This window comes from Rhinolophus hipposideros, assembly GCF_964194185.1.
Source record: "Rhinolophus hipposideros genome assembly, chromosome: 20".
NCBI classification, from domain to species: Eukaryota; Metazoa; Chordata; class Mammalia; order Chiroptera; family Rhinolophidae; genus Rhinolophus; species Rhinolophus hipposideros.
The window spans coordinates 30989344-31012678 of NC_138066.1; the positions used below are offsets into that span (position 1 = coordinate 30989344).

The window sequence follows — 23335 nt, forward strand, 5'->3', positions numbered from 1 at the left end:
CAGCGGTGAAGTTGGCTCATGCTAGACCCGTTCATTTTGACTTCCAGTCACATAATGAACAGCCATGGTGGCAGCAGTCTCTATAATAGTGTTTGTAGGGAGATCATAGAAATGGAAATATTAATTCACTCAGGAGATCACTGTGTTACAGCTCAATCAATTGCACAAGCACAGACTTCAGGCCTTGAGAGGACTTTAGAAATGTAGCCTGGAAACCTGGGCTCCTGATTCCTGTCCAGTGCTCTCTGCCTCTGCACAGCGGGGCACGGGCAATCTCCTGTGGAGGCAGAGCAACACACAGCACAGGACTCTGTGAAGACCCCGCTAGGGCCAGAGGTAAGATCTCTGCTTGGGAACTGGGTTTGTCAACCATTCCTAGCACCGAATAATCACCAACGTGGTCTTGGATTTCAAATACAAATGCCAAGCACACACAGAAATAATATGTGTAGGCTATCTCTTGAACTTTTTTATTATTTTTATTTTTTCCCCATTTAATTGAGGAATAAATAATAATTGACAAATATAATTGTGTATATTTAAAATGTACAACATGATGATTTGATAGACATATATTCCTTGTGAAAGGATTACCAAAGTCAAGATCATTAACATCTCTTGGTCTAACGTTACACTGAACCAAGTTCATTGTAAGCTTGGTTCAGAAGTAGCTGGGCCCCATGGGATGTGGTCCCAGACCTCCTTGGGCAGAGGGCACCGAAGAGGTTTTCCAGGTAGGTGATGTTTAAGCAGAGCCCTAAAGGAGAGTGAGCAGGAATTAGCTTGGGAAAGAGGGTAGTGATTATTCCCTATGAGGAGAGCACACAGAAATTTCCAAGTCTTAAGGTGAGAGAGTTTATGGTGTTTCCACTTGCTTTGCAAAACTTCATTTACATGAATGAAAAGAGAACTTCTCTAGAACAGTGATCTTGGATCATATTGATCTAAGGGATTTCAAGACAAGAAAAAACTCATTATATGTTCTGCAGGCTTATTCCCCCACCCCCCACCCCATCCACCTTTCAATTGAGAGAGAGGAGAAAAAGAAAGAGGAGGAGGGGAGGGGAGGGGAAACAAAGGGGGGGATATCTGTCCTTCCCCTTACCAATATTCCAAAATCCTGTTCTGCAGACCACTAATCATGAGAGATACTCTATAAAAATAGAGTTCTGAGACCAAGTAAATTTGGGGGAATACCGCGTGCTATATCCACCTCTGGACTATTTACACAGCTTGTTAACACTTTAAAGACCTTGAGAAGTCCTGTGGTGAAGAGCCTGGGTTCTCCAAACTCATTTGACTACTTTTTCATGTAATACCTATGGAACATTCCACAGAATCTACAACAGGGAAAGAATGTCATAAATTAATTTCAACAGCCACGTGGTAAGTGCCCACTTTCCCATCAGACCCAAGGACCCGTCTATTGCTACAAGTTTCTTCTGCAGCCCCAGGAGCGCCGCAAATGCCCCGGTCAAGCCTGCAGCTTAAGTCCCCCCTCCCCAAGATGAGGAGCCTGTGGAGTGAAGCAGACGCTCCCCATTTGATCTCTGGGAAGAAGGAGAAGGAGGCATGACTGGGGCTGGCTTAAAAGAGATTTACTTCCCCTGGCATCCTTTGGAATGGATATCCTGCATGATTGAGCCGGGCTTTGTTCAATTCTCAAAGCAATTTGCCTGGAGTGAGAAAGGAGTGCTTAGTAAAGCAAGTTGGTCAGTGCTGGATGATTACTTCTTATTCCAGGACAATTACTACAAAGGTAAAATGGGTTGTGTAGCTGTAAAAAAAAATATGACTCTCTCCAAACAGTAACATATGAATTCCCAACCAGAGCCACCAAGGCCACGGCCAAAGGCAGGCCAAACATGGGGAAGATGTTTCTGCCCTGTCAAACAGCACTAGTTTCAAACAATTAAAACAGACAAGCGAGGGCTAGATACGTGGAGGGGGTGTGGAGTGATGGGGTGCCCTGGAAACAAGTACCTACTTAGCAGTCTTAGCCCATCCTAGAGAACCCTGGGGAAGTAGCAACAAAAACCATGCAGCTGCCTTCTTCTTCCACCTGAACCCCCAGTCCCACTGAACCTCCTAAAAGAATAAGGCCAGGCAGGATTTCTCAGCCTCGGCACTACTGACATTTGGGGTTGGGTAACTCTGTGTTCTGGGGCGCTGACCTCCAGGATGTTCAGCATTATCTCTGACCTCTAGCCACTAGATGCCAGTTACAAGCCCTCCCATCACCCAAGTTGTGACAATCCAAACTGTCTCCAGACAGTGCAAAATGTCCCCAGGGTGGGGGGTGGAGGAGGGTAGGAGGTGGGCAAGATCACTCCTGGTTGAGAACCACTGGACTAAAGCAATATGGGCGTGGGAGTGGGGTCCCACCGGGTCCCTTGATCCAGCACATCTCTAAGAGAAAACTGTGCTCAAGACTGGCCTCTCCCAGAGAGCAAAGGGGAATGTATTCAGAGCTGCTCTGTCACCCTTCCCTGGGCACCGAGGGAGCGGGAGTGGCCTGAGTCCCTGGGCATTCTGCCTTGTGGCTGGCATCAGAGCAATGGGCCTGCTCTGGGAAGACAGCCAACCTGGGAGAGAGAAGCCAACAGATGTCAGAGAACCTTCCTGACAAGCCAAGGAAACCATTCCAGGCAGTCTCTCCCCTCCCCGTACCGGCTCCCAACCATTCCTCTGCTGTTTGAAGGAACGTGACTTAAAATAGAAAGGTGTCTTGTGAGACTTGGAAGCCTGGTAGAAAGTTTGAGAACTCTTTCTCAAAACGGAAGCTGCTCATTCTTCCTTTAGTAGCAACCAACAGGTGATGTTGTTATGTAGGGATCTCAATCCATTTCCCACAGTTTATGAATGACCTCCCGTTAATAGCCACCACTTATGGATGGCAGAGCGAGTGAATGCCTTGGCTTGGAGCTGGATGCTGTGTATAGGTTCCCATGCTAACATCTGCTCAAGGTTGCTTTGTTTCAGTGGGACCTCGTTTTCTCTCCACCATAACATGAAGATAACAATACTCACCTCACCTAGGTTCAAATGGGATAATGTTTATGGAAGCACTTTGCAAATATAGGGCACCAGGGTTGTTTTTATTAACTCAAGAAGTAGCATGAAAGTTGCAAAGCAAATCAATTTTAATTCACTAAAAGTAGTTGCCGTGCAGACATTTGCAGAGGAGAAGACTGGGAAGGAATACCAGCTTTGAATTGGTGATTAAGAGCAACTAAAATGGAAGAAAAAACTAGGACAGTGTTTTTAAGATTTTAAGTGTGCATATTAAAACACCTCAAACTCTTAGGTACATTGAAAAAAAATAGCATTACTCTTCAAAGTGGTCTTTTCTGTCTCTTTTTTTTCCAGTTCTTTAGACCTTTATTCTCTTTTTCCCCCATTCACCTCATTTCCATTGTTGCTCATGCCCCTGAAGTACACTTAATTGTCATTGCCAGCCTCATCCAGAGCCCCTATGAAGCGTTTAACTGCTCATGGCACCATACCAGCCACTGTACCGAGAAAATTACTATTGGTGTAGGAGGGAGAGAGAGAGAGAGAGAGAGAGAGAGAGAGAGAGAGAGAGAGAGAGAGAGAGAGAGAGGAACAGAGGGGGAAACTGGGCCTTACCTCTCTTACCTCTGGGGCTTTAAAAATCAGGCTGGACTTACAAACCTGGAACTGTAAAGGGGAGTTTTGGGAAACTAGATGTGCCAGAGACTTCCCATAGCTCAGTGCCTCTAATCCTTGCAGCATTCCCAAGGAGGACAGTCTTTACTAAAGTGTGTTCCATACAATGTAAGTCCATTCCTGGATTCATTCATTTAACCAAGATTTACTCTGTTTTCTCTATGTGCCAGACACTGGTCTTGGTAATTACAGAAGCAAATATTTACATAGTGCCTGCTATTTGTCAGACAGTTTTTCCTATATGTTAACTCATTTAATCACAACCTTATAAGGTAGATATTATCATTGTCACCCCAATTTTACAAATGAGAAGACTAAGATTAAAGCACAGAGTTAAGTTATTGTCCAAAGCCACAACATATGTGACAGGCAGACTCTCAGATGGTCCCCGATGACCCCTGCCTCCTGATATTCTTGCTTTTGCATAGTCTCTCCCCTTGAGTGTGGGATGGCCAAGTGACGGCTTCTAACCAAGAGAATATGGCAAAAGTGACTGGCTGTTAGGGAGTTCCAAAATGGCGGAGTAGATACCATGTTTCCCCCAAAATAAGACCTAGCCGGATGATCAGCTCTAATGGGTCTTTTGGAGCAAAAATTAATATAAGACCTGGAATTATATTATGTTATGTTATGTTATGTTATGTTATGTTATGTTATGTTATGTTATGTTATGTTATTATATGACTTGGTCTTATAGTAAAATAAAACTGGGTCTTATATTAATTTTTGCTCCAAAAGATGCATTAGAGCTGATTGTCTGGCCGATTGTCTGGTCTTATTTTTGGAGAAACACGGTGAACACTATGTCTGCCTCCTTCCATGAACACATTAAAATTTCAACTAAATTATAGAATCAGCAACCTGGAGAACCAACTGAAGTCTAGCCAAACAGAAGTCCTATAACTAAAAATATAAAAAAGAAGCCATGTCGAGACTGGTAGGAAGGGCAGAGATGCAGAACGGGCCCCAAACCGCCATGTGGTGGTTGAGAATCAGGAGGGACATCGTGACCACAGAGGTTCCCCCCAGAGAAGCGAGGGGCCCCAGCCTCACACAAGGATCCCCATCCCCAAGTACTGGTGCCAAGAAGAGGAGCCCCACAACATCTGGCTATGAAAAACAGTGGGGATTCTGGCCACCCAGGTGGGACAGAGGCTGCGGGAAACCAGTTGTCCTCTTAAATGGCCCATGCACAGACTCACAGGCTGCAGGCACTCACCCTGGGCTCCAGTGGAGGGATGGTGACTCGGGGGGTGTTGGAGGCATACAGGGGACGGACTGAGGGGTGTAGTTTCAGGGTGAGGGTGAGAGGACAGTGGCCATTTTCCCTGTGAAGGGTCCTTGTCCAGTGCATCTAGCAGGTGGGAGCCATCTTTCCTGTGTTGAGCCCTCCCCCAACACAGCCAAATCTGAATCTGATTGGCCTGGTGAGCTCCACTGGGACCCCGCCCCACCCAACTCTTCTAACGCCAGAGACATTTTCTCCAAGAGCAGCCAGCCCGGACTCACATTGCACTCTTTCTTAGAAAACTGTGGAGTCCAGCAGGTCCCAAGCAGGCAGTGACTGACCTCAGTGTGCTCTGAGACGTTTGCTGAGTCTCTCCAGGCTCAGCATTGGCACCAAAACAGAATTTACATTAACCTGGTAACCACAACTCTTCCCACTCTAGTGATTCCCTGACACCCTGCCTCGCCCAACACCACACGAGGCTCTATCAGCAGTGGAACGTAAAGGGGGCCGGTAGGTGGCCTCAGGGTGTCCTGGCTTTTTGCAGAGCTACCCCAGGCCTGGTACTGGTGGCAGATGTCCTCAGTTCGCAGCATGGCCTTTCCCATGCACCTCCAGGTTTAGCACAGGCAGCGAACAACTGCAGATCACTTTGTTTATGAGGTGGTAACTCTCCTCCCTCCCCCATTTTACAGATGAGAAAACTGAGGCTCACAAAGCTTAAGGCATCTGCTCCAGGTAAGTAAATATTAGGCTGGTGCAAAAATAATTGCAGTTTAAGAGGTTAAAAACAATTGCAAAAACTGCAATTACTTTTGTACCAACCTAGTAACAGAGCCAGGATCTAAATACAGGTGCATCGGACTCCAAAGCCCACATTCATTTAAATGCAGTTTGGGGCAGGCAGCAGTTTGGTAGAATCTCTTTCCCCTCTCTCTGCTTTCACAAAAAAATGATGAAAAATATGCATGCTCTGGGAACTTACAGAGAACTAGTAATTCTAGGGGAAGGTACCTATCTCCTCAGCACATGAAACACTCAGCCCTTCCCATGTTCCAGAAAACCTTGGTGCTAAGAATACTTCCAGAAAGAGAACATTTCACCTCATATGTGGACAAATGTAGAAAAACACCCTCGGGGTTAGCTTGGGATGTGAGGTTTAGGCGCTCTTTTCATGGCCATTTTTATAAGTGAAATGAAAGGAGCTACACTTCTTGAAATAACAAAGAGGGAGTTTTGTCACCAGGACCTCTTGGAAGCCTCGTGGCTCAGACAGAGCCGAGTGTATCTGCGGTAGTGGTTCCACCTTGTACCGAGGCGTGATGTTGGTACATGGTTGGCATACCCATGTGACCGGGCTCCACAATCAGCCCGTTGTGCAGACAGGCTGTGAAAGCAGACATCTCAGTTAATATTCTGCCGGGCTATTCCTGGGCTCATATTTCCTTCCGAATGTGGGTGAGTGTGTGTGTGTGTGTGTGTGTGTGTGTGTGTGTGTGTGTTGTAAGACTCAGTTACCCCTAGATGGGCAAACAACCATGAATCACTCCATCAATTCACAAAAGAACATGGAAGAGGAAATTTGCATGTGACGAATTCACCCCCCAACTCTATACCCAGCACAGTGTACGCATTAGATTTTGTGAGGCTCAACCTGCGAGCTGGGCCCTCCCCTGCCTTCAGCCATTCACAGATGAGGAAAGGGAGGCTCTGAGAGGTTAAGCTACCTGTGCAGGACCACACAGCGCACCCATGGCCAAAGCTCGCCCTCCTCTCCTGCACTATGCTACTTCGTAAAGGCGAGACGAAGGAACAGGAAAGGGAGCAAACACTAACAGGTCCCAACTGATTGCATGTTGTCTGTGCTGACCACTTTACACATTCAATGATTGCAACGATCCTGCAAGGTGGAGCTTAGTATGCATGCTTCACAGATGAGACTGAGAATGAGAAATTGCTACAGGATCACCCATGATCTTAACTTAGCTGTGTGTGACTCAAAATCCTGGAATCTTTGCACCATACCCTCAGTACTCACTGACACACTCTGCCCCTCTGCCCCTGAAACCCACCTCCAGTCTCCTCCCACCCTGCTCCTGAAGCGTTGACTCCAGGGAGGTTAGAAACAGGGACAGGAGCTAGACTGCCCAACACACAGAGGGAGCTTGCAGGGGGAGTGTTTGCCTCCATTAGCTATGGTGAGAAATGATGGATTCCCGGCCACAGCTATGAATGGTTTTTATTTATGGAGCAGTGCACACACACTGGGTAAAGAAAGGGTTTGAGCTAAGCAAAAAGCATGTATTTGTTGCCTCTGGCGTAGTAATTATCTTCAGTGGTCCCATCTGTAAAGTGTGGTCAACTCAACTATCCCTAAAGGCAATTAACCCTGGAGAGGCACAGGTATGGGGAGAGGTGGTCCCTAGAAAGAGCAACACAATGACTCCAAAGCCAAAATCATTCGAGCACCAAGTGGCCAGAGGAGGTTCACATTAGACTGTGTTATCAAAGACTCAAAGGGTCCGCTTGCCTGCACGCATCCAAGCCAAACAAGACGGAAACAAGGAGATTGCAGCAAAGTAAGTAAAGGTTTATTTAAGGAGTTGGCTCCAAGCCCAGAGACACAGGTGAGCTCGTGCTCTCAGAAACCTGGCTCCCTGGTAGGCTGTAGTGGCCGGGTTATAATAGAAGGGAAAGACCATTCATCGTGGTTACCATGGGAGTTGGGGTCATGGGCTCTACTGATTGGCTGGGGCTCAGGCAGGAGCAATTGATCATGGCATCAGGTCCTGGTGTCAGTCATGGCGTTGTTCTGTCTGGTTTCCGGGGGGTGAGGTTCCTGACGCTGTTCTGCTTTCATGAGTCTGGAGCCGAAACATAACTGAGACCGAGGTGTTATCTTTATTGGACTAAAACCTTATTCTAGTCTGAGATTTGGTTATTGTATCTCGGTCATGATTCGTAGATCTGAAGTTTTATTCTTAAGTGAGTTTAACGCTGAGCAGAACCTAATGTCCTAAGGGCTTCATGATCAAAAGGAGTGGACACACAGTAGATGTACAGGGAAGAGGATCTGGGGGAAAGAATACAAGTGAATGATAGTTCTATCACGCTAAAGTTTAGCCGCTAAACAAAGCTAGTGTGGACTAACGCAGAATGCACGCTAAACAAATGAAGTTCATGTGCAGTTACAACTGGACAAGTTCATCTTTTACACTCGCCTTTCCTACCCCACCCTCCCTCCTCTCTGTTCTAAAAGCTCCATGAACATTGTATTATAATTTCTGGTCTGTTTATTTTTGCCTACATAGGAACCAATGTGCTTTAATTTTTGTCAGATTACATTATGTAATTCTCAGTTTCAATTCTCTACATCCGTTTAGGGAAGCATCTTAGAATAATGAAACATGTTTCTAAGTAAGTGCTTCAAAACCGAGCCTCAATCTTTTTGCAGGAGGCAAGAGGTCTCAGCCTAAGTGTTCTGCTGTGTTCTGTTTTTCTCTGACGCTTGCACAGCAGGCTGCTTTGAGGCATGACAGCCTGGCACATCCGCCAACCACTTATTTGTTAATTCCTTCCTTCACTAAAATTTATTATTTAGTTATTTATTTAACAATCACCAAGTCATGGACTGTGTTGGTTGCTTGAGAAACATGGTCATGGATGAGCAAAAGATAGACACTGTCCTTCTCCTGGTGCAATGTAAAGTCTAGTGGAAGAGAAAGAAATTAATCACATGCAAATATATGTATATGTATATATAATAAATAATTTTATGTATATATAATTAAAAAACATGATAAGGGCTTAGAAGGAACAGTCTATGAGCTTTAAAAGCAAATGAAAGGACCTGATCTGGTTTAAGAAAGTGATGTTTGATGTGCTACCTAAAGAAGAGCGGGAGTGGGGGCTCCAGGACATAGCCAGATTTGCATTTTGAGAAGATCCCTGGATATATTGTACAGAACAGGTTGGGAGTGGTGGCAGCTGGAGAAGGTGCACATTCCAGGGAATAAGAGGAGAGGTGATGGGAGGCTATCACAGAACTCCAGGAGAAAGGTAATATTATCTTGGACTAGGGTGGGTTGGCTGCAGTGTAGAGAAAAATGAACAGATCCACAAGCTATTACAGCGATATCATTGACTGGAGGGTGAAATGAGGTGGCAAGATTGACTCTTGGCTTTGGATGGAGGGAACTGGATGGATGGTGGTGCCATTCATTGAACTTTCCACCTACTGCATGCCCAGCACAGTACTCAACACCATGAGAGCACTGGTCTCAGATTTTCCACTGGGTCCCTACCAGATGAAGGCCAGGTTCCATAATCTCTCATACAAACCCCACCAAAGCCATTAAGAGCAATATGAATGCTATAACCACTCCTGATTGTGCCCCCAACCCTGACTAGAGTGAAACCCCAGGCCCCATTCTAGATTCAGTGGTAAATACATAGGCAAGGCTCCTGCACTGGTGTGGAGGTGGACCTTCCCTCCCATGCCAACCTGCAGCCCCACTTTCAGCTATTGCCTCAGACCCTTAGGTTGGGCTGTGACTTTGCTCTTAGCATCCATTCCACCCCAATTTGCACCAGTTTCTCATACATTGCCCATAGCCCCCATCTCAGCTGCTCATCTAGTGCCTGCATCTGATGACTGAATTTTGGCTCTCTCAGTGCTAACCTCTGTGCACCCAGAGGTCAGAATTCTATTCCCCCTCTAGCACTTTCCACCGTCCCTGCAGGTCAGGCTTCTTTAACTAAAACAACTTAAAAGAGCAATTAAAAACCCTCTGATAAAGAGCATGAGTGCATTCATTTTTGGTTTTGTTTTCTTTTGTTGGAGGTGGGAGAACAATAAATGTATGAGAAGGTGATAATTACCTACATGATTCAAGATTACCAGAAAGCAAGAATGAGAAGTGTTTACATTCTTTGTGAAGTCACCACTATAAAGATAGGTTGATTTTCTCACAAAGATTTGGGGGGCGGGGGAGAAGATAGAAGAATGCCAAAGCAAACAAATGGCCTCAAAACAAGCAACCCCATCCAAACAACAAAATACAAAGAAAAAAAGCAGAAGGGAAGCATTTAAAAAATAAATAAAAGATTTCCTCAGAGGCCGGCTGAATACTGTTGCTTCTGTCTTATTCTGAGAAAAGAGTGATGTATTCCAGTCCCAGAATTTCAGCTCAGTGGTGGACACTCACCCTGGCAAGGCCCCTCAACCTTATATATTCATTCATTCATTCAGTAGATATTCAATGAGGATCAATTTTGTGGTGGCCACTGTTTGGGTGCCGGGGATCCAGGGGGGACAAAAAAGGCAGCATCCCTTAAGAAGCCCATGGCAGGTGGGAAATAGCTAAGTTAACAGACAGTAAGTAGCCTGTGGTAGAATGGCAACAGTGAGGAGGAAGATTTAACTAGAAGTCCAAGAGGTCACAGAAGAAATGAGGCTTGAAGAGGACATGGGACAAGCACAGTCCACCTGTGTGTGATCTTCATGGGATCATGAGCAGGAAAGAGATGCTGTGGACAGGTGGGCTTTCTTGAATCATAAGGAGCCATGTTAGAAAACAGAAAAAGAGAGCATCTTTCCCTTCGGCTCCTCTCTGGGTGGTTTCCTGTCATGTCAAAGAATTTGTCATCACAGAGGAATCAAGCTTTCTTAGACTGGAGAGTGAGATAGCTCACTCATGCATGTTCTTTTAAAAAGCATGTTGCAATAAAACCGGTGACCTGGCAAGAGCCTATAATGGATTGTCTTCTTTTCTTTTGTCCTTTGCTTTCCCTTTGACCCGAAATGGACATACGTGATATATACTATGCAGGCTGATAAATTAGACAGCCACAACTGCTTAGCAGAGCAACTTTGGGGAAAGTAAATATTTTTTGTAATAATCATAAACACGCGCTAATCAAGGGACAAAGAAATTAGCAAACTCTTCAAGTTACATTCAAAAGCCCATCCCTGGCATTTACTTGAACATATTAAGTACCTTTAAGGCAAATCACTGAAGTGACTGAGCAATCTTTACTGCAATATTCAATGATGATTATAAATCCAAAACCCTTCCGGGGCCATTCCTGGCTGGCGCTGCAAAAGTGTTTTATGTTTCTGGAGTTGTGAGCGCTTAATTACGTCTAACAACGTCAGTTGTCAATAAAGTGTGCATCTATGTCTGAACTCAATTCCTCTCTTCCTCTATCATTCTGGGCGTCCAGGAATCTATCCAAACAGGTAGACTCTTTCTGTAAAAGTCTAGAATATTTTAGGTTTTTTTTTTTTTTTTTTTTTTTTTTTTTGTTGAGAGCCCACTGGCCCATGTGGGAATCGAACCGGCAGCCTTCAGAGTTAGGAGCATGGAGCTCTAACCGCCTGCGCCACCGGGCCGGCCCTAGAATATTTTAGGTTTTGCTGGCCATCGTTTCTTCGTCATGACTACTCAACCCTGTCACAGTAGGGTAAAATCAGCCACAGAGAATGGCTAAACAAATGAGCAGGTCTGTGTGCCACCAAAATTTTATTTGTGAACGCCAAAATTTTAATTTCATGTAATTTTCACAAGTCATGAAATAGTCTTCTGTTGATTTTCTTCAAGCCATTTAAAAAATGTAAAAACCGCTCTTCAATCACACCCATACAGCGCACGCTCCACCAAGCCCAGTGTGTCCTGCAGGCTGGATGGAGGTGGGGAGGCATCTCTCCCCATCATGGAAGGACAAATGAACAATGAGGCCCAGAAATCACCAAAAACTGATTGTTTCCAACTGCAAAAATACCTTGAACTAGAATATCACCATTCTGCAAACTAATGATCTTAAGCATAAAAAGAAATACCACCACACATGATGCATCTCCTGTAGTCACACCTAAGACCACCTATAGTTTTGCCAAAGAGATTGACCCTGAGTTCTGGTCCAACCTCTGATCTATCTGCCAATTTGTAAAAAATACAGAGAACTAAGGAATATGCACCAATAACTGTACGATGTGTATGCAATCAGCAAAACTCAGACTGTGGGAAACTCCATGGGTCAAATGACTTGAATTCTTCAACAGATAAACCGTAAAGGAAAAAAAATGGAGGAGGAACTTACAGATTAAGAGACTTAAGGGCGGCCGGACGACTCAGTTGGTTAGAGCACGAACTCTTAACAAGGTTGCCGGTTCGATTCCCACATGGGCCAGTGAGCTGCACCCTCCACAACTAGATTGAAAAAACAATGACTTGACATCCTGGAAAAACAGTTTCCCAATATTCCCCAATAATAATAATAATAGACTTAAAAGAAATCTCATATTTTTTAAATGGACAAGACTAAACGATATTGTTTCAGAATGCACATTTGGATGATAAAACCTAAAAAAGCAAGAAAGTGGTTACTATAAAAGTCAGGAGATTGGTTACTTGCAGGGAGAGGGCGTTGGGTTGGATATGTAGAGGGGTTCCTTCAATGGGTGGCAAAGTTCTATTTTTTGACCTGGGTGGTATTTGCCTTATAATAATTCATTAAGCGATACATTTGTTATTTGTGGGTTTTTGTGTCTGTGTTTTCTTTTTCAATACAAAAATTTTTTCTATGCTAAGTAAAGATAGTAAATTTGGGATTTTCACACAGGGTCAATGACAGTATAAACTGATAAAGGTTTTTGTAAGGCAACGTACTCATACTCATCTATCTTTCAAATTAACATTGGTACCATGGGCTTCATGGGGACAGAAGAAAATGAAAGAATGAATGTACTATGATGAGTAAGTATGAAGGACTATAGTAACATAAGATAAAGATAAACTCAGGCTGACCAAGCACCCACTAAACGTCAAGGACAGAGCTGTGTGAGGCCCTGTAAACACAGCATCTCACTGAACTCTTACACATCTCTGTCAGATAATTATCATCATTTCAGATGTGGCAACTAAGGCTCAGAGACATTCAGTAACTTACCCAGAGTCACCTGGCCAATAAGTAAAAGAGCTTTTCACTTCAGAAATTAATACTCCAGAGGAAAGCAAATAAGGAAGCACTAGCCAGGAGAATAAGGAAGCATCCTGCCAATGCATCTGACAACAAAGAAAAATGAAACCCAATGCTTTTATTGAACAAAATGGAATGTTCTTGGTGATATGTAAAAGCAAGAAGCCCAGAGGCCTTGCATGAGAAATTTGAGAAATTATCTTTTGTAGAAAGTGCAGTAGTGTAAAAACTCATTAGTATCTTTTTAGTGAAATCATATATATGCATGTATGTATGTATGTATGTATTACTATAGCTGTTACGTATAAGAATTAAACAATTCTGCAGTTTTCAAATGCATAAACTTATGATTGGTCTTATTTCAAATTGGAGAAACTCAAAGTAATTCTACTCAATAAACAATTACGGGGACACCCAGCTGAAGGCGCAGGGCACCCACAGCATGGATGAACCTGCCAGCCTTGCAGCCGCTGAGTACCCTTCCTGATCCCTCCTGAGACAGACCTGCATCCCAGTCGCCTCACGGTGACAGGGAGAGGTTTGGCCCGTGGGTTTCTGGACACTAGCACCAGGCAGAATTCTAGCAGGAGGAGGAGCCAGAAGGAGAGAATTCACAGACACGGAAGTCAGTCAGACGGATAGATTCTCAAGGGAAATGCCATTCACCCCAGAGGCCACTCTGAGAATGGAAGGAGCACTAGACTCCGAGTCAGGACCTTGACCGGGGTCCTGACTGCCATTTACTGGATGTGTGACCTCAGATCAAGTCATTTAACATTTCTGAAACTCAGTCTTCCCAGGGGGATAAACGGGTTAATAACACGTGCCCTGCCTACCTCCCAAGGCTGCCGTAGGATCAGATGAGAAAGAAATCAAAGCTGGCATTTCCTGAATGCTTGCCATGTGCCCGGCAATGGGCCCCCTGCTTTATATGCGATAGTACCTCTTAAGTCTCCATCAGCCTTCTGGAGTAGCCTCTATGGTTGTCTCTCTTTTACAGGTGAAGAAACTGAGCCTTGGAGAGCATAAATAATGTGCCCAAGTTAGGGCAGGCATTTAAATGCAAGTAGATTGAGTCCAGGCTCTGTGCTCTTAACTATCATGCTACACTGCCTTCTGGAGCAAGTCTCTAAAAGGACCCCGTGTCCTTAAAACTGTGCAACAGAAGACCCGCAGGAGGTACCAACTGCCACCTATGAGGCAGTGTCTCCAAAGTCTCCACAGCAAAGCAGAAGGGATGCTTCAGGGATACTTTTCAAACAAAGATTGAGGACTCTAGGAAGATTCAGGAATATAGATCCTCCAAACTCTCAAGACAGGACAAACTGGGAAATAGCAGAAGGGGTCATTGTATCCTCTCCCCACCCCAATTCTCCGTGGGAAACAGTGAGAGATGCTCTCTGGAGAGGGGAGAGTGCCTGGGAGTTTCCGGGGTTGCACGAGACAGCCCACTTTATGCAGAGGAGACAAGAGGAGACTTCTCAAAGCACAGACTCACGGCTTTTGTCATCCATAAGAGACAGTGAGCCCACCAAATGTCCCCACAGAAAGTGGAGCTCATGCAGTACTTTAGTAGAAAGTGCATTAAAATGCAAGTCAGGACTTAGGTTCAAGTATTAAGACATGGATCCCAAGTCTAGCTCTGACATTAACAAGTTGTATGACCTTGGACAAATCACTCCACTCCTGGGACCAGATGAGCTCTAAATTTTGTGCCAAACATATGGTTCCTATGGCCCTATCTTCTCTGCCCAGCCTGAGCCATGGGGCACTGGGATGGAGAGAGAGACTCAGCAATTGTGAAGTGCCTATTGTGTGCGATGTACTGTCAGTCTTTTAAAATTAATGATAGCGATAATATAACATATTTCAAGAGTTTCCTCTGTGCTGACCCAGTGCTAAAGTGCCTCATGAATGTTATGATAGGAACAGTTATCCAAAACTTGGAAATAAGACAAAATTATTTCTCCATGCCCTTTGAAAGTCGTATTAGAGCAATTGTCTAAGAAGAAAGTCACTGTAGCATTCTCTCTCTCCAAACAGAGAGGGGGGAGGAGTGGATGAGGCAGAGCCATCAAAGAGAAGAAAGGTCCACTGGAGATCCAAGAGCTTCAGAAAGGACCCAGGTTCCAAATAAAGCGCTCACCTTTTTCCCAGGGCTGGGAGTTTTCAGGGCCAAAGGTATAGGCCTACCCAGAGTCTTCCACACATCCAGCCAAAAAGAAAAAAGCAGTGAGATGCACAACAAGTTATGACAATAGGATGGGGAATTCCATATAGAATGATGGAGGGCAGGCCTTGGGGAGATATGGGTGAGGTGACAGAAGGGACTAGGATGAAATATTCCTCCTTCTCTTGGCTAACTCCTACTCACTCTTCTGAACTCAACTTAAACATGGCTTCCTCAGGGAGGATTTCAGGATCCTTTGGACCAGGTCAAGTATCCTTGCTCATGTCCCCAAAGCACTCTACCCTTCCCCTATGGTCACACTTGTCAAACTTGTAATTACCTGTCTAATGTGTGACTTTCCCTCCATGAGAGCAGGGACTATATCTGTCCATGAGTGCTGGGAATCCAGCAAGAACAACATACCGTGTTTCCCCAAAAATAAGACCTAAAAATCAATATAAGGCCCAGTCTTATTTTACTATAAGACCCAGTCTTTAATATAATATAATAAATATATAATATAATATAACACCAGGTCTTATATTAATTTTTGCTCCAAAAGATGCATTAGAGCTGATCTTCCAGCTAGGTCTTATTTTCGGGGAAACACGGTAGTACCTGACATATACAGGTGTTCAATTGATATTCATTGGATGGATGGGATGGATGGATGGATACTTTGAAAATCCAGATGAGGGCAATATGAAGAAGATGTTACATTTGAGCAAGCAAGCAAGAGTTTGAGAGAGAACAGAAGCATATAAAAATAACAGTAAAGCATTTTACTGGAATTTCTGGGAATTTGATTTCATTTTACTATGCCAAGCCCATATATGATTTCTGAATGGAAATCAGTACCTACAATAAGGGAATTTTATCGCCACTTAGCTGTCAATGAAAAAATGCATGTGCTGGCTGCTGGCTGACTCAAAATTTCATGGTTATTTTCAACTCATCATCTATTTTAAAAACTATTAACTTGAATTTTGCCTCCGGCTACCTACCGTTCATCTTTCCTTATGCCTCAGCATTTTCCCTCGCAAGCATTTCTTTATAACTTAACCTCCAAAAGAGTCCCGATTCCAAATATTCTGACCTGCTGTCTGTTTACACCATCAAAATACCTCAGAAATTCTGTAATTTTTACATTCATATTGCACCTCCAAGACAGCTTCTCACACCTGAAAGAGGCACCAAAATCCCAGTCAACCCATGTGTCTTGATTTGAGACTCAGAATATGTGTTCTCATTACCACATCTTTACCCTTTGTTCTCAGTTATCAAGTCGTATTTTTAAGCTCATAAAATTCCATATCTCACATATGGAGCAAACATTGAACTAGATGCTGGACACACGAAGATGAACCAAATACTAGCAGAAGAGAACTATATTAACAAATACTGCGAAGAATGGCAGGTAGAGGGAGTGGGGAGACTGCTTTCCCAGGGGAATTAGTGTTAACTTCTCTTATGGACAATGTGACTCATACAACATGTGTTGTCCTTTTTTCAATGGAAGCAATGAAAATCATAGTGCTGCAACTAAAATAATAATAGGTATTATTGTTTACTCGTTAGGTGAGAAACAATATCTAATAGTGAGGCTATTTTGTCACTGCTTAGCTGTCAAAGACAAAGAAGGGAAGGGGAACTCTCACTCACTGTTAGTAGAATGTCGTTGTCATGGCCTTTTTGGAGAACAATTTTTATCAAATTGTTAAATAAAACTGTTTAATGTGTTTATCCAGCAATTCTACTTCCAGGTATCTCTCCTGGAGAAATACACATGTGTACAAAGAGACCTGTATAAGAAAGTTAATGGCAGCATTGTTTGTAATAGTAAAAGACCACCATAAATTTAAAAAAATAAAATAAAATCTGAAGACTCAGCATATATATACATACAGAGGGTGCCAAAAAAAGCATACACATTTTAAGAAAGGAAAAAACTGTATTAAAATTGTAATGCTAAATATATACCAATAACAAAAGATGAATACAAATCACGTTTGACTTCTGCAATTACAAGAGGTACTCAAAGTGGTTACCATTAGCGTAATTTTAATACAGTTTTTTCTTTCTTAAAACGTGTATACATGTTTTTGGCACCCTCTGAGTGTGGGGGAGGGAGAGAGAGAGGAAGAGGGAGAGAGAGGGAGAGAGAGAGAGACTAGAGGTGGCCGACTGGCTTCAGAATCCATTTGGTGGTGGCTCAATTATTCTCCATCTCTAGTCAGTGTTTGTGTGATTCTCTTCGTCTGTGTCTCATGGCTACAAAATGGCTGCTGCACCTCAAGTCCCACATCCTCACGCAATATGAAACCACCCAATGTCTTCAGCCAGAGATACTATGCAATAGTTAAAAAGAATGAGGTAAATCCACATGTACTGCCATATCTGCTGGATAACTGAAAATACTGAGTTGGAGAATATAATTTCAACCCATTACTGTCAAATAATAATAATTTTTTTTTAATACGTGCATGTACCTGTGGTAAGCAAGCATTGCTGGTTTTTCCCAACAGTCATTTCCTACTCCCACTTCCTCCTTGCAAACAGAATGCCCAGAGTTTTTTCAAGCAACAGCCAGAAAACTATGTGCTTGGGGGCAGCAGGCCCCACTGCCAGCTCCTGGAATGAGGCATAATTTGTTTTATAGAAAATCGGTCCTCTTTGCCAATGATGGGTCTGGAGGTGGTGCCTGTGACCCTGTTCTGCCAAAGAAATGTGAGGGAAAGTCTGCAGGGAGACTTCTAGGACACATTTCTCCTCTGATCAAAATGAAAAGCCTTGCCAGGAAAGAAGCTGTTTCCTCCCTATCCTTTCCTTCTGGCTTGGAATGCTCTCATACTGCGTGAGGATGTGGACCTTGAGGTGCAGCCATATATACAGAAGGTGCCAAAAAAATGTATATATATTTTAAGAAAGAAAAAAACTGTATTAAAACTACGTTGATCGTAATCACTTCTTGTAACTGCAGAAGTCAAACATGACTTGTATTCATCTTTTGTTATCAGTATATAATTTTAATAGTTTTTTCCTTTTGTAAAACTTGTATACATTTTATTGGCCCCCTCTGTGTGTGTGTGTGTGTGTGTGTGTGTGTGTGTGTGTGTGTATACATGTATATATATATGCTGAATCTTCAGATTTTATATTTTTTGATTAAATGTATTGGGGTGACATTGGTTAATAAAATTATATAGGTTTCAAGTGTATACTTCTATAATACATCATCTGTATATTGCATTGTCTGTTTGGAAGGAAATTGGACCTCTTAACTACTTAAATAATAAACGTCCTATGAGTTAAGCCACTGTTTGTCAGGTTCTCGTTCTTGCAGCTGAACACATAATTAACTCAACAACAACAAAATCTACTAGCAAGATATACATCAAAGTGTTAATAGAGGTTCCCTTGGATAGGAAAAGAGGACTTTCACTTTTTAAAAAAAAAACAACATTTTTCCAAAAAATATATGAGGTTTCCTTAGGCCAAAAATTGGGGGGGAAAATACAGCTCAACTTTATTAACTGTGTATGGCCTGCATTATTTGGGTTCTAATTTCCACCCCCCTTTTCCCAGGCCCTGGTTCATGTGTGTTTTCTCTTTACTGTGTATTTGGAAAACCACTTCAAATCTTCTGGAAAGACTGTATAAACAAGCAAATGCAACAAAGGGTGTACACACACATACACACACAGACACACACACGTATGTATAAGTCCATCTCAGTCTTGCTAGATGCACAGTTTGAAAGGCACAAAAAGAAAAGGCGAGAAGGAAGCATCAGCAAAAACAAAAGCATGGGGGAGAAAAATAGCTGGTTTATTCAGGGAAATTTCAAATAGCTCAAGATTTCTGAAGCACAAGGTGAGTGAGAAAGCTAAGAGACAGGAAGAGGCAGAAATAATGGTCCTCTCTGCCAAGTGAAGGAGCCTGAATATCATCTTGTACCTGACTGTGGTTATGATGACAATGACAGCTGCTACCATTCACTGAGAGCTTCCTCTGGGCCAGGTGACGATGTTCTGAATCTAGTAACTAGTGTTACAAGGCAGGTCTATTTTTATGCCCTTTCCATAGACGAGGAAACTAAAGAGTTTTGGAGAGATGAGGTGCTAAAGGATTTTAAGCAAGGGTAGCATGTTGAGATTTGTGTTTTTAGAACATATCCCTATATGTGCTCAAATATTTACAGACGAAATGATACATCTTGGCTTGGCTTCAAAATAACACGAGTTTGTGGGTAGGGATATAAAGATTCCCAGGAGCTGATCATTACGAAGCTGGGTGATGCATCCAAAGTATTTATTATACTAGTCTCTCTTCTTTTGTATGTTCGAAGCTGTCCATGATAAACGTTTAAAAAAATTATCTCTGGCAGCGATGTAGAGATCCGGTGGAAAACGTGAAGTAGGAGGTCATGAGAGCAGTTAGGGGATTAACAGGTGAGAGCTGGTTAGAGCAAGGGAAGTGGCAAAATAGGGGGAAAATGGAGTTTTTGAAAGTAAAAACTGCTTGGTAACTAGTCTTTGTAGCGGAGGTAGTAGGAGTAGAGAAAAATCTCAGGCTTCAAGTCAGTCTTAGGTACCTAGATGAAGTCACCAGGTTAATGGAGAAGCTAGCTGTTAACATCACAGGGAATGCAAAAACAAGTTTGGGAAAATGGAGGGAAGGGTGTGGAAAGGTGTTCACTTGTGGATGTTACGTTTGGTGTGACAGATTGGACCTCTAAGTCATGGTCCTTTCAGAGACAACCCTTTAGTATATCCTCAATATAAACAGATTTGTGTATAAATTATCTGTATGGCCTATAGTGTAAGAACATTATGAAACCAAATTACTTTTGCACAGCACAGTTCTATTTCCTTCCTGTAATCTAATCGGCTATACTGTTCGAGTATGCACATCCTACTTTGGGGACCACTCATAAAGATGGTGACTTTAGGATTAGGGTGTTCAACCTCTCTGAATCTCAATTTACTTCCCTACTTGTGTGTGTGTATACAAATATATGTATATGTGTATATGTGTATATATATATGAAAGTAATAATATATATTATCTTATTACTTTCCTTACAGAGGAACAATGAGAATTTCCAGAGACGATACATAGATCCTGATGTCAGTATCATGGGCTCACAAATGCTGTCTTCCCACCCCACATTCTCCCTTCTCCCCATACCTCTGGGCCCAGCCAGTTCCTCCACATTAGAGTTACAGAACAGACAATGCTTTTTGTTTCTTGTGTGATTAATTCGGAGATGGAATGAAGTGGGATCCCAAATAGCTTAAGAGCTGACTGCAGGTGTGAACAAGCACTTCATTTCATGGGCATTTGCCTGCTTCCATCCCATCCCCAAGCTAAAGGGTAAAAATGCTGGTCACAAACCCTGCAGCTGCTCACTTCATCCTGTGCAGGCTTAGAGGTTACATACCCTCACCAGAAACACTCGCACGAAGGCAAGAGACTTCTCACCTGTAATTTGTTCAAATAGAAGAAAGTTCGGTTTATAAAGACTAGTAATTCTTTAGTTCAATATTAGCAGGGATGGGAGAGATGAGTGCAATACACCAAAGACTTCAACTTGTCAATTCATCACTCCCGAGGGAAACTGAGTATATCCTGTGTGGCTCTGGATGGCAAAATATCACCGCACAGCTCAAGATGATTCCCGCCCCCCACCCAAACAAACCCGAGATACGAGCCACATTCATTCTATCTTAACAGCTGCCAGTAGAATTGTGTAAGTAAGTTCATGATTGAGGCTCTTATCTCCCTAGTTAGCTTGTGCTGGTTACAAGCAATGAGACCCTGACTCAATTTCCAAACTTCCAGAAGGGAGGAAAAAAAAACATTAAAAGACAAGACACAGGATCAGTAGCATGTCTGTAAAAGAAATAGTTCATTCATCTATATTGGAGAATAGAATTGGGAACTCTTTATCCTGCCCCTACTGGAGTATAAAAATGACCCAAAGATGTTAACAAAGTAAAAACTTAAAACTCTGCTTCTGTAATTGTCTCTAAAATGACCAATTCCTGTAAATCACACTCTGAAAACCATATGCAAAATGATCACATATAAGGCATGGTGTCCATTACTGAAACAATGGTTTAGCTGAAGCTAGACGCCGCGACATGGTAAAAAGCTACAAACAGCCCTGTTTTCAACTACTCACACAATCCAATGTTGCCCTCTAGCAACTCAAGAGAGAAATAACACTAACAAGCCAAAGGATTCAGGAATCTGAAACGTTTAGTGTTAATATTTACTATGGAAGAAGCTGCTATAAAAGGAGGGATGGGGAAGAGGGTCTCTACAACTGTACAGCAATAGTCCATGTTAATAGAAAATGTTCTTTCAGAAAGACGCTGGGATATGTTAACACAATCCACATGTATGGGGCTGCTCTAAGTCATCACTAGTAGACCTAGAAGGGCTTTGACGACACTGATGATACCCTCCAGTGACCTGTTTCAATACAGTTAAGTGGGATCTGTTACTTCTCTGGGCAGAGCCAGGGCCATTTTTTGTCACTGGAAAAACTTCCTCCTCTAACCTGACTTTTCAGTGTTCTATCAAGGAAGTGGGGTGAAAGCTCTTAACCCTACTTGATATTTCTCTCATGTAATACTTCTTAAATACATGGTATAGTGTCAGTTTTTCTAAGAAATGTAGGGACTAGTCTAAAGCAAGACTTCACTACAATTAAAGAACCATTGTCAACCTTGGAACTTAAAACATTTTAAGTTGGGGTAATATTTCCAGGAAGGTAGTGGCTAATATAATTAGTGGGACAAGTGTAACAGGTTTTCACGTGCCCCCTCCCCTACAAATAACAGTGACAACCATCTGACGTACGAAGCCCAGAAAAGTCTTTCATTTCCATAATCACTCGTCCAGGAAAAGCTGGAAGTCCCTTCATTCTATGAGATCTCACCGCTCTCATATTAAGCTGATCAGAGCCTCTGTTAGCTGATACCCTGAAACATGATCTATGCTGGGAAAGGGGGAAATATTAATCAGAGGGAACTGTGAAATATGAGGATATCTACCTATATAATTTCTGGCCACAGACAGGTATTTCCAATCTCTCATGTTTAATCTTAAATGCATTCAAGTTAGTGTGTTTTTGTGTAGGTGGGTAGGGAAGAACCACATACACTTATTTTCAAACAAAAGATGCTCTGTGTTTATTAAGACATTTCTGTTAACTTAGATAAGCACAGCTGACTCAGAAAATCATTATTCATGTATTAACATACATTCAGGAAGGCTTCTGAGAAGATGTATCAGGATGGGCTTCTCTCATGACACAACTGCATCTGAGGGAAGAACAGAAGAAATTATATGCCTGACTTATAAATGCGGACCATCAACAAACGACATGTACTGGCAACGTAATTTTGGGCGGCAGGAGGCTGGACTGCTTTCCCCTCCTGGCTGATGTTCTGTTCAACATTTCTTTACCCTCAATAATTGTTTTCCCTCTTTAGATCTACATACACTCTCACAGTCTCTTCAACATTTATGAATCTCAGAGAACACCAAATTAGTCAATTGTGACGAACAGGCCAACTGCAAAACTCAACCTCAGAACTACCACAGGTCAAAGATCAAGCCACAGGAGAGGACGCATGTGCTACTGTTTTAAATTCTGGACAGCCAAACTAATGACTAGCTGTTAACTAATTCTGTGACAAGCCACTATTAACTAGCTACAGGGCAAGCCACTTATAATCTCTCAAGAAACATAGACAAAATAAGAGGGTTTGAGCTCATGGAAGTTTTATACTGAACCTGGAGATACTTTATCTCTCGTTGTTAAGTCCATTCTCCTTTGTGGATTAAATGTTCAGTAATTGCAATTTTAATGTCCATTATTGAACACAGTATTAGAGAGCTGACCTCAGAAGAAAAAACGCCAGATTGTTGTGATTTGGGATAAGAAATTCTCAAGGAAGATTCAAGTCCAACCAGGCTCTTCCTGACCTACTTCCATCCCACTCCCCTAACTGAACACATAGCAACCCACGGGCAAAGAAACAAAGATCCGCTAAGGTGGTCCCTCTGCCACTGACAAGCAATGGGTGTAACCTGAAAACTTAAAAAGAAATTTAAAAGGATTTTCTTACTTCAAATAATCTCTTTAGAAGTCTGAGTAATGGTGCAACCTGCAAAAGCAAAACACAAATCTTCCATAAACAACTTTGCAATTACCCAGAGTTAACTGTCAATCAGATCACAGAATGGCATTA

General features: G+C 42.7%; 1 protein-coding gene across 2 annotated transcripts in view; it reads right to left on the reverse strand.

The window, feature by feature from the left end:
• The window catches only part of UTP18 (UTP18 small subunit processome component), a 53242-nt gene that overhangs the window by 256 nt on the left and 29651 nt on the right, over positions 1–23335 (reverse strand). Inside the window, exons 13-15 of one of the 2 annotated variants that reach the window (XR_013991948.1) lie at positions 23213–23251; positions 22343–22402; positions 12020–12129 (exon numbers count right to left, since the gene is read on the reverse strand). Coding sequence is in view for 1 of the 2 variants with exons in the window: in XM_081028823.1 (XP_080884949.1) it covers positions 23227–23251 (25 nt within the window). In the remaining variant the exon portion in view is untranslated. Of the gene's footprint in view, positions 1–12019; positions 12130–22242; positions 22403–23212; positions 23252–23335 lie in introns of those variants that run through there. The other variant, XM_081028823.1, reaches the window with a different exon arrangement.